Raw genomic sequence first — 12,951 nt, forward strand, 5'->3', positions numbered from 1 at the left:
ACCTAATATCATGGTACAGATGCCAGATTGCTCAAAATCCATGCATTTCGACGGCATACTATCCAATTCCCTCCAGCAACATACAGAGTGGATTTATGATGTAAAAATTTCCTATTTGGTAAACAACTGGAAAATGGCTACGAAGTTGGACATTTCCGTCTATTACGCCTCTTTTATAAACTACGATGCCAACCTGCAAATAAACGCACTATTTTCAGAATATGTACAATATTTATTTAAATCCTCACCGCTAGGCAGCATGTAGGACTTGTGTAAAGCACATCAATCATCAATACACATTACACACATGTTCGAGCAGTAAATGCTGAGATAAGACTGGAAATAACGTTCACCGATCATGAATTATTCGGCAACATAATTGTGGCAGAAAATACGCATAAATTGAAGAAATGCAGGACGCGAATCCCCGCCGGTTAATGCTCAGTTGTGACCTCGCCAAAGTGCTCGCTCATTGTGGAATACCGGAAAGTGAAACCTGTTCAAATACAGATCGGTGCAATGCTCTAAATACATATTTTGATCATCTCCATTTTGTAACGCTACTTGATTTTTCACGAGTTAATATCGCCACAAGTATGTACTAGGATTGTCCATAAGGCAATGTTGATCAGTAGCTAATAGTTGGAAAACCCCAATTTACAGGGAGATGCTGACAGTAGAATTGAGATTCGGAGCAGAGTAAGGCAAGCAGTGGAGCTCAGTATTAATAAACTACAGAGGATTAATACAGTACAGGATCAAACAAAATCTTAGCAATACAGATTGAATTACAACACTGACAGTCGAGTCATGCAATATAGATTTCAGTAACACACAGAACTAGCAGCCAGTAATCATTACAAAACACTGAACTCATTACAGAAGGTATACTTCAAAGTCGAAGTTGTACAATCCAACAAAATGATGGATGTAGCAGCAAATTTTTAATGTCACAACTCAGTTTGGTTATTTCGTGGTTAAATTATCAACAATGTTTGCGGATTCATTGTGTTATTAGAATATTATATACACAGTATTTGATACGAGTATTCTCATCTGTTATTGATATCCCCTGTACAAATGATGTATGACTGCCAACACCGTGATGTCTCGATACAAGATACGAGTGAGATTGAATCAATTTCTGGAAACCTTGCAACCCAATAAAGTACTAATAAATTCAAATATTGTGTCAGTCGGTACCTTGAGAAAGCACAATAAGGAAGTAAGTTGGCGAAGATAAGATGCAAATTGCACAATATCGTAAGATGATGCTGTGACCAAAACAATTCTTTGATATAGAAATGACACGAACGTCTTTTAGAAGTGTGAACACCGACCAGTGTCGGTAGATCAGACAACGGAAAATTCAGATTGAACATGATCAGTAATTTACAAGAAATACACATCTACGTTCTTGCAAATCCGTCAGCAAACAAACAGAAAAAGCAGTTGAAAAGATCCCAAGTTTGCGTACAGTACTACAACAGCGCGTCAGAAACGAGTAAAGATTGTCATGATCAAATTAATAGGCAAGCACTACATATCTACGAGCACAAACTGTCATGGCGAAATTAGAAAATCGAAATTAATGGTGCTTATTCTTCTTGTGTCTATGAGAACCGAAACCAAAGTGATGATGGTGGCTCATGTGCGTCTTACTTTCTCTGAAAGACGAAACTTTCCGCCCGTGCTGATAATCGGACCAGATCTTCCGCATGTATTCGAGAGCGCGATCGACGTAGCTGGGATTGGCGAACGTCACAATCCTTTGATGCGTTTTCGATCCAAAGAGCTTCTTTGTTTTACCGCCGACAAGTTTGATTCCGTCACCGGTACGGTGCGGTTCTTCCACTATCTCATCGTAAGAGAAATTCCAATCGCTATTCCACTGCCCGAATATTTCGCCCGTGTGGGCCTCCAGTATCATCTTATCGGTGAGCAGCAGAAATGATTTCTTGTTTTTGTCCACGGGAACGTGCAGTATGTATCTGGCGTCTTCTGCAAATTTACCTTTCTCCACTTCCAGCAGTATGGCCTTGCCTTGCGCTTTTCTGAGCTTGTATGGCTGCAAGACTCCGGTGTCTTCATGTATCCACCGCGACGGACGCATGCGTTTCACATCTTCGCTCATATCGGCAAGTTTTTGAATCCCTTCCATCGTATTACTAGCAAGATCTATTACACCACTGGCGGGCCTTGCGACAATCCCAATAAGACCTTTCCCGACGCCTTTGAAAAACCCGGCAGCGCCTTCCTTTTTAGCCCCCTCCATCGGTTTTGTGACAACACCTGTCACCCCGCCTACGAACCCCATCACAAAGCCTTTTCCGCCTCTCGCCAAACTCTCTTTGAAATCGGTCGGTTTGTTTTTCTGCATCTGCCGTTTTCTTTTGTACTCATCGTCCATCGTGAGGGCAGCCACACCTTTTCCAAGAGCCCCTGTGACTCTAGACACAGCGCCAGCAGCCCCACCTACTGTGTGACCCAGTAGACTCTTTGCCCCGAGCGCCAGGCCTTCCGCAAACTCTCCAGGTCCTTGAATCATGCCTTGGTAGGGTTCATAAAACAAATCAGTAACGCCTTCCGCGATACCCATCACTAGTCCGTACGGATTGCCGATTACGTCTAACCCAAAGACCAACACATACAATTGTTTGACGGCTTGACCCGCGTAATGTCGGGTTATGGCTCCCGTGAATTGGGCAGTGTTGAAAAATTGGTATTCGCGTTCGAAAAATCCGAGTTTGAACACTACGTCGTCAATGTCAGACACGGTAACGCCGATCGATTTCAAAACCACAGCTAGAGCGTTGAATGGCAGTTCAACTACGTTGCTGCTGGCGTTCTCTCCGCCTAACGAGTTCTGCATTGAGAAAGACACGTGCACTTTAATAGGACTCAAATGCAGCGTGTCGTAGAACGTAAGCCCTGATTCGTTGGTGGTTTCTTCAGGATCGTCAGACTTCTTCAAGTAATCGACATCGTATTTGAAGTATTTCAAATCTCGTTCCGGGGAAGATTTAACTTCATCTGCTCCGAACACAGGCAGCAAAGCAGAGATAAATCCCATATCAACTTTGACGCTCAACTCTTGTACCAGCACTTGAAAGTACTTGACATGCGGGAACGTGAGATGGTCGCTTTTGCGTTGTAGCATGCTGAATTCCACAAACGGTTTCGGGCTGCTGTCGACGGCCACCGTTTTAGGCATAGGCATCGGGTGTAGCACAACCGGAAACACGGCGTCCGGCAGTTGATTATCGATCTGTATACGATTGACTTTAGCGTGCATCATCACCTGATGGTCGCTAATGGTGTAATGGAGAGATATTCCGGAGGAGAACGACCGTCGCAGGTCAGCCGAGTGCGGCTTGAGCACTTTCATTTTGGCGATATCGAATTGGTAATTCTCCACTTGGCATAAGCCAGAAGAAGAAAACGCGCCTTGATACGTCTCTTCCAATTTCGAACCGTATTTCAGAGCGAGAGGCGTCCATCGCTTTTTAGGCTTTTCTTCCCACACCAATCCGGAACTAGTGATAGCCATGTACATTACTTCGCGTCTGTGTTTAGTATCGGTGAGCGAGCATGCGAACCCTTGCAAGTCGACGTCTAGTTCAAAATTCGCTCGTTCTGTCGCAATGCCAAGTTTTACCGCATTGGCGCATTGCTTGTTTTCCGTAAATAGCAACACCCTTTGCAGCCCGTCGACAAATACGGCATAGTACAGAACTTTATTTTCCCCATCGATTTTAACTTTCATTTCTTGGTTCTGCTCATGCATGACATCGTGGGTGACTTCCTTGCCTCCGTTTGTGATCTGCCAAGACACCTCGCGACGTTTCGAAGGTTCCGACCATAACAAGTGCTTAATTTCTCCGGATCTTAACACGTGTTTTGATGCTGATGATTTTGCTTGTCCGATTTCTATGTTCAAGCTTTTGGTATCGTTGATAAGCATGACAGCGGTAGACCCCACATAGTAATCTTTTACTGTGACCGTAACAGACGATTCCGTTACTGAAACATCCACAAAAAGAGGTGTGTCCCCGACTTTGATGAGAACGCCGCTGTCGAGCTTGGAATATCTGATATTAGCGGATTGTTCCGTTTGTCCTTTGATTTGTAGCTTAAATTGATCCAATGCGGTTTCCGGCCAAAACTTGCATGTGGCATTAGCTTGAACTGAAATAGAACTTTTGCCCCCTTCAGCTTCGGATACTTCAAGATCGCAAGCGGAATTGTTAACGATTTTATAGTAACTCGAAAAAGTAACGATTTTCGTCAATCCAAAGCTGGTGAGATGAATCTGCGTACCGACCATGTATTGCATTTCTTTCGACTTGCAAGTTATTGTACCGCCACTGCCGACTGTGTCGATCGAAAAGCTATCGCTGAAGTTTGAGTTGCAAGCGCGGACTTGTAATTTATTTTTCGACAAGAACGATTTCGACGTGAAAGAAAAAAGTATGAATTCCTGTTCGTCAGCGAGGTGCTGTGATATGTTATCGTCACCTGCTTTATACTCGAGAGTCAATCCGGTATTGTTCACCATCCAATACGGCGAATAAAGACAGATCTTCATATATCCTTCGTTATACGTTATTTGTTTGCCAAGGACCATGATCTTATCGCCACATTTAAAACTCCACACAGAAAGCTCCGATATTCCGCGATCCAAAGTCATCTCTCCAAGCCAAGTCTTTTCGGCGTATTGCAGAGTCGCTTTGATTTTTGATTTGTTCAACGCGGCATGCAATAACTGGTCGCCATTTCCTGGAGTAAGTTTCACGGGATCAGAGTCTTTACCGCCGTTAACCAACACGAATTCAATATCATACGGCAAATAATTTTTGAACATTGCTACGGGATGTACATGAATTTCGTAACAAGTATCGTTGTTATCTGGAGAGTTGACATGTTCGCTAACGACTTCCACATTGAAACTGACGCCGTGATTCATTCCTGAATTCGACGGGCAATCGATGACTTTTTCCACGTGAAAATCATCGCCACGTCGTACCGCACTCCAGTCGACTTCGGCTTTGTAAACATCCATACCGTGGGGCTTTACAAACAATTTCTCTCCACTCACAAATTTCGAGGGTACCGCAAAGGTTTGCCCTTGATCGATAACCTCAATTTCATTATCGTCTTTATCGATCACGTCCAGTTTGATGGAAACGTTATTCTTCAACACTAACGGCGACCGTAATGTCACGTTTCTGACACCACCTTCGCTCGCAATGACACACGTTATCGGAATCTCCCCCGATTTCAGCTTCAAAGTATTCATGGATACTCCTGTCTTCGAGACATCAAACTCGGCAGAATTCATTCCGCCCGGTAATGACACTCGAATCATCGACGAATTGTCTTCGTAAAGTTTTGCTTGATTGGCCAGCAAGTCCCAAATGTTCAAATCCTTAGCGCCCGCAGTGTTCACAGCGACGTAGTCTTGATACCCAAGGGTGTATTCGCCATCAGAGTTTTTATCCGGACCACTTCTGGTTACGATATTCAACGAGCTACCGAGTGACACGTTCAAAGGAGTGTCGAGCATGTTATCAATCCTTGCTTCAGCGGAAATAAACTTTGCGCTGCCGTCTGTCACATCGCCGGCTTTTCCCTTCTTTTTCGCCTTCTGCACCATAGCCGCTTCCGCAAAAGCAGTGCCGAGACTTTGCAGTACTTTAATAGCATCGTTTGTGATTGTAGTCTGTAGCAACTTTGACGATTTGACTCCAATCGACATCAGTGGGGGCAAATCGCTCACGGAACTGCTGCTAGACATGCTTCGTTTGTTGCTGTCTTCTTCTGGGCTCTGTTGAATGATAGCCTCTAACATCCACAGCTCGTATTGAGAATCTAAATCTCCAGGGTCAGACTCCACAGGTTCGACCAAAGGTTCCCACACGGACAACGATTCGTTGAAGTACACGACACCAAACGCCAGTTTGAAAGACCCCTCCATTCTGCCGCTGCTCCAGTCCATAATCTCAGCTCGTACCTTAGTCTCAGTGATCAGCAACGGAACAGTATGCTGGCCTTGGCCGGACTCCAACAAAATCTGAACGCTAGGCAGGGAAAATTTCATAATCTGCTGCATGTTAGACTTGCCTGGTGCTGTGCCTGGAATCGGAAGCAATGTCGTAGCGTGATGCGCTTTTAATTCGTCTTCCGGGTGTTCGATGAACCACAATCGAACGTCGCTGACGCGTTTCGTGTCCCAAATATCAGCATCGACACGTTTTCCCTCGATATTAGAATCTGCTGCGGATTCGCCTTGCGAAGACAAAACTTGAACTGCCTCCGCTATGGTGTTAATGACAGTCGGAGTTGCAGTAATCTGGATTTTTGTACCCGTAATACTGAAATCTTGCGACAACGGAGTAATTTTCCCCACAAATTCAATGCTACAGGGCGCGATAATCTTCTTATGTTCTGACTTGATGTTCTGTATCTCGGAAAAGGGGCAGTTGATCAGTTGTAATCCAGAGAGAGACGAAGACAGTTGTTGTTCTAGCCCGTCTTGGCTGACTTCCACGTTAGCAGAGAGCTTCATATTCAAAACCAACGCCTGCGAATGGCTCGACGATATATCCGTCACCAAAATGATGTCGGGTTGATGCAGTTCGAAATCGACTTTCATTAGGTTCGATTTGGTACTCTTAGGCTGACTTTCGTGCGGTTTCGACTCCACGATGACTGAATCCGAAGACAACGACTCGGCACTCAAAGCTGATGTCATCGATCCATTGGAGTCATCGATAGCTTCAGATTTGCTTCCCTTTATTTCCCGATCGGTGAGATCGCTCAGAAAAACATCAGTGACTTTCATTATGAATTCCAAGCACAATATAACCTGCAAGCTTCCAATTGATGCGTTAATATCAGTAGACCCGTCAGAATTTATACGAATGTTTGTTTCGATTACGCGATTGATTCTGTCGATAGAGTTACCACCTTTTCTACGGATATGCCTCGTAATACCATCAAGGTGCGACACTCTTTTATCGTCGAGAGTCACGTCATCCAGGCTGACGACCAGATCGAGTGATTCATCAGAGCCCATTCTAACCGAAAGCGGTATGTTCACGAGTTTGAATTCGGCCAACGGACTCGTCCTATCTTTATCCATGTACATATTAAGCCGGATCTTCGGGATTTTGAAATCCAATTTCAAGGTATCTCTCAAAGTAACAGGCGTAGTAACAGCCGTCTCCTTCTTTCCCTCAACTGGTTTATCGACTTTTGTTTTAGATTTACTCTGCGAGTTATCGGGTTGCGACTCAGTCAGATTTTCATCAACAATTTGCAACAAGGACTTCACGTCAGACCCACTGATTTTAAGACTGATGTCGCTCATCGCGCCTGAAATAGAAATATCAGGAATGTCGTTAAACCATGACATCGCCAGGTTACGTTGAAGGTCGACGTTTATCGAGATGGGTTCCAAGATTTGATGTTCCGACGTCAAGTCGAGGCTCGAATTCACTTGGCATAAAGATAATTTCATTTCTCTCACTTCGATTTTCATGTCATCGCACACGGCCGGAGTGTCGCTGTCGGCAGACCCGACTATACGGAATGAATTGGATATCTTTACGTTACCGAGGTTTGCCACGACGACATTGGCCGAGCTTGAACTCTGTGGGATTAGGATGTTGGGAGCCATCAGATACACGTCAAGTTTGATTCTCGGATTCCGTTCGACAAGCTTCAACACACTCTGCGATGCAGCTTTCTGTGCCGCGGCACCTGCTTCGAGGGCCACTTGCTTCGCGTCTTGGAAATTCTCTCCAAACGTAACGAGAGAATCGATAAAACGTTTGACGACGACAGCCCGCAATGTGCCGAAACGCACCATCACGCTGGTGTCGACCATGTTCATATCCTTATACCCGTCTCCCAATGTTGATTTGTTGAAATTCACGATTTCTGCTTCAAGCACGTTGTCGCCGACAGCGCACACGATGTTAGGATACAAGGTTTCTACGGTCGGGTCTCTGATGTCTAAATCGTGCAATTTCGCTTCTACTCTCGTTGCAGTTGGACTCAGAGAAACCATGGCTTCGACACCTTTTATAGCGATGCTAGCGATATCAGACTTGTCGTCCGATAGTTTTATTGAGAACGTTTGCAAGACAGCAGTCAATTTCATGTCCGTGACTTCGGCGCTAACAATCTTTCTCGACTTCTGACTCTTTTTCTTCTTCTTCTTCCGTTTCTTCTTTTTGCTATCGTTCGACTCGTCGCTGGAACCACTGGTACCCGGAGCGCTAGACGAGGAATGTGCCAAAGTCGAAATAATCGAAGATTCTGTCGGTGTCAAGGTAGTTGCTCGTGACGTACCGCTAGGGGATAGTCTTCCTTCATGTGTTGGTGAAGATGCGCTAGGAGACGGGAGCAGATTTTCGGCGAAACTTTTAATATCGAGTATCGCTCTTGAGTTGGCGTTGATTTGAAACACACTGAATTGTACGTCGATACGCTTCTGAATATTTTCATACATACTTGCAAAGTCAGGTGCTGTAGGTTTCGCGATAATCATTTTCAATTTTAGCAGGTGTTCAACCCCATGAGCATTTGTGTCTAAGAGATACAGAGCTTTGTTGTCTACTGTTGGATACGCGACTTTGACAGAGCCTAAATGGGCGTTGAGAGATGTGTCCCATGTGCGTACCGTGGTGCTAGCGCCGAAATTATCAACCTCTAGTTCAAGAAGCGGTTTGTCGGTGTTATCCATGCAACGAGCGATGCCGATTGAAATTTTCTCAACTGCAAACTTGGCGAATACGTCAGTGAGCTGTTCCGTCACTTTGACAGTCTCGTTATTGCTTTTCCGGATTACTTTCTCGGCAGATACTTCATCGATATCACTCAGATCGGACTCGGCCGAGTAAAATTCATCGGAAGAAGTGGTGGTCGATGAAACATTCGACTGGAAAACATTGCCCATGGTTTTGAGATCATTCTTCTGAACCACAGTGCCGCCCAAATCCCAAGCTTCATATTTCACGAGTGGGGCCGCCGGCGCTGGATCCGACGGTGGCAACGGTACGCTCTCGAACAGGGCGATAGCATTTTTCAGTTTGCGATCCGATATTTTTACAGCCAAAACCGGCAGTTTGCCCTCCAGTTTTAATTTTGGCAAGTCCGCATCGTTGTCGAACATACATTTCTGCAAATCTAACTGAACGCTAACAGGCTCCAGAACATGCAACGGGGACGAGCTTAAACTGCGCCCGTTCACCCAGTCTTGTCCTTCTCCCGCGATCATAAGCTGAATATTATTGACCTCCAAACGGAATTTATCGTAAGCGAAACGACGCATTTCCTCCAACTCCGTTACGTCGTCCTTGAAAAACGCTTTTTTTGTAGCAGGCGTCTGACCTTCGTTCATGCTCTTCAAATTTATTTCGCCCAAATCTAAAACAATCACCTCACAGTCCTCTGCAAAACAACCATTTTTTGGCACGACAACATAAGACGACATGACTTTCATTCTTATATCGGTAATTTTTCGTGTAGCCATCGCGTATTTCAGTCCGGTTGCCGTCTGTTCTTTGATATCTTGATATTTTGAAGCCGCGACGGCTCTGATCTGCTGCAGTTGGACGTCTTCAGACGCCTTGAAAAACGTGGTAAGGTGATTAACGGTAGCGGCGTCGTAGACAATTTTCAGAGGACGTGCGTCAACCTCGACTCTCTGATCACAAGTTTCGTCGACCGGATTCTTTTCAAACTTCACGGTGAGTAAACTCACATCCGAACCGCGTACGCCTCCTGAAAAATCAGCCACGACCATCCGCGGACAGACGCCGTCATTCTCCAATCCGTCGATTTGAAAATCGTGCATCTTAGTTTCTACGCTCATTCCGTCCATCGTCGGGATCATTTGAAACGCGGTGGATATTTCTTTCAGAGAGACACACAAAACCGACACTCCATCAAGTTTATCGTCATCGATCAACTGTAAAGAAACCAAATTCAGGGCTACATCCACACGAGTTCCAACGTAGTCCTTCGGAAAGTCGATCGGCCTGGGGCTTTCACCCTCGGTGTATCCGATCGCTTCGTAAAGCAACTTCTTCTGCTCGTCGTCCATAACTTCCGAAACATTTTCTTTGCTCTCTGCGACTTCTTTCTTTTTCTTACCGCCACCAAACCAGCCTCCCAACCAAGACGAGGACTCTTTGACCTCTTTCTGGTGAGCGCTTTTCTTGCTCTTGATCGTTACTCCGTTTTTCACCAACTCCATCTCGGAGCTCTGCCGGGCCAGGGTGATGTTGAACACGTCCAGGTTGTTCTCCATTTTGATCAACGCATTGGTGAGATCTTTCGACGGGTTTTTCTGTTTTAACTTCTCCTTGTACTTTGCTTTATACTCCTTCACTTTTCGCCTGTGGCCGCTGATGTGCCGCCACGAGAACATGCACAGCTTTCTCTTGACGCCAGCCTCCAGCACGGAATTGTACGCGTATTTCCAATATAATCTCGAGTTGCCTTTGAGAGGAACGGAAGGACGATATCTCCTGAATGGTGCATTGACAGTCATACGATCCAACGACTCGACTAGCTCCATTATGCCACAGAATTGGACACGAGACAAATTGACACACAGTTCTTGAAGCAGGATTCGCAGCAGAATTTTTGGTTTAGATATATCATTTTCGGGATGTGGGTTCAGCCGTAATTTCGTATCCAGTGTCATGGGTTTGACAATATAGTTATATTGATCAGGAGAAAAGCCCTCCCGTGCAATCGTACTCTCAAATTCTGCCAACTGCTCTTCTCGGCTGGCTTTGGAGAAGAGCATTTTCGGCTTGTAATTCCAATACACGGAAAGCGAATTTAGATTCACCATCTTGTATATCACTTTGACACTTTCATCTAGCAATGTCGGTATCCAATTTTCGTTCGTTGTCTGTACGTCCAAACCGGACAAAGTGGCTCCAACCGCGAAAGGTTGATTTGGAATAGTGACAGTATCCTCATACCGGATGTGAATATTCTTCACGTGGATTTGAATATTTTTAATGACTTGTGTGGCAAGCTTTTCGACGAATCCGTCCTGCTTTGGCTTATCATCGCTTTTCTCAAGTTTTTTGGCAAGTTGCTCTTCTATTTCTTTCAACTGTTCTTGCTTTTCTTTCTCAGCCTTTTCCGCTTCCTTCTCAGCATCATACTCCATGCTCGTGTTGGGCACTGCCAAAATGTATAAGCTGTCCAGAGAAGCTACCACCGCATCTTTGTACAAATTCTTCCACGGAATTTGCAGGGTTAGTTTTCCAATGAAACCGGACACAATCGTAACAGGAAGATCCAAGTCCTTCAAGGCGTCTCCTTTGACGTGGAGATTTGTCAGCACGGCATTTCCGCCCCAGATACCAAGCTTGAGTTGCGAAGCATCAAGATTCTCGATGTAAGCACTCAGGTACTTGTTCATGAGATCAACGACCAACGATTCAAATACCATCTTCTCCGTTAAGATTTTAGCGCAGGTCTTGGAAACTTGGCATCAATGGAGTAGCCTACACAACCTCATCATACAGTAGATACAATATGTCAATTAATGCTACAAAAATTGAAATATATGATAAGGCTTTTTAATAAGACTAAGACCATTACAACCGTACTACATATTTCTTAATCACATAATTTCACGGCACTTCACATTGAAACAACAAACACTGACAGTGTCCTGTCACAGACAGACACTCACATAATAGAAAGCTTATCATAAACATCATAACCCATAATTATACAAGATATTGATTTGCATCATATAATATACCTGTGGATATGATTGCTAGATGGTTTGCCTAAGAGATGGGCAAATAGATCGTCACAGCAGCCAAGGTTAGACCAATAAATAGCACTTGCTACGATTTCCTAACTCCGACACTCAGGACTGCTGTCACAGATTCAAATAATAGGCTGCAAATATTATGACAGTCCCTAGCCTAGAGCCAAGGTCGTAACAAAACTGTGCTAAATTGTTAATGGTCTCTTCCAACAGTGAGACATCAATTACTATATCATTAAATAGGCCTATCATTACCTGACGCGCAAATATTATGACAGTCCCTAGCCTAGAGCCAAGGTCGTAACAAAACTGTGCTAAATTGTTAATGGTCTCTTCCAACAGTGAGACATCAATTACTATATCATTAAATAGGCCTATCATTACCTGACTCTTCAGAGACAAAATCTATAATATTGAGACTATTGTTCAGCATATCTGTAACACGAGTCACTGCAATTGATAAGTCTGTGTTGAATAGAGGCGGAAGTTGTTTTCTGTTATCGGTACTCACAGATCATGCAGTAACATCACGAAACACATTTCAGCAGTTCCTAAATTCTAATAAAAATCCGATAAAATATACATGTAGGCCTACTTAGCAATAGTCATAAATTAACTTGATATAGTAGTAGTATATATACAATGCAAATTACTATGATAAAACATAGGTTCACACTATTATAGCACTCCATCATATCATAATATTACATTTCCAATTCATATAGTTCTACTCCTGTGAATATAACTGTGTACAACAATTCACTTGCTTGATGTCCTGTCAATGTCAGGAGACTGATGGCCAGGGAATCAACCAATATATTATTATTATTGCCAGAGAAAACAATTAATCAGCATATCTTTGTTACTTCGGTATTCTTTGCCACGTTATCAACGTCTACGTATCAATTTTCAACATATACGTTCGCGCAATCAAGTAAATGCTCGAGTCGAAATCGTTCGTTTCAATTGATCGATTGGAATGCCCCACGTGCGTATGCTATAAACAGCTACATAAGTAACATAATGCAAAATAGCATACGTATAGTGATGCCGATACAGGTTTATTAAAATATGCAGTGCACCCAATGCCTGTGCTATGATCTACCTCATAATTATTGGATTGCCTCCACAAACGA

General features: G+C 44.0%; 1 protein-coding gene across 1 annotated transcript; it reads right to left on the reverse strand.

The window, feature by feature from the left end:
* Positions 1-211: 211 nt before the first annotated feature.
* On the reverse strand, positions 212-12,073 carry LOC145450120 (intermembrane lipid transfer protein VPS13A-like). Its single transcript, XM_080328605.1, has 2 exons — positions 1,663-12,073; positions 212-496 (listed from the first exon to the last, which is right to left on the reverse strand). The coding sequence occupies exons 1-2, from the start codon at positions 11,483-11,485 to the stop codon at positions 435-437; spliced, it is 9,885 nt and encodes a 3,294-aa protein (XP_080184731.1). The 5' UTR covers positions 11,486-12,073; the 3' UTR covers positions 212-434.
* Between the last annotated feature and the right edge of the window lie 878 nt (positions 12,074-12,951).

Source organism: Botryllus schlosseri, chromosome 11 (assembly GCF_051294905.1).
Source record: "Botryllus schlosseri isolate E-star chromosome 11, Bs_hap1, whole genome shotgun sequence".
In the NCBI taxonomy this organism is placed as follows: Eukaryota; Metazoa; Chordata; class Ascidiacea; order Stolidobranchia; family Styelidae; genus Botryllus; species Botryllus schlosseri.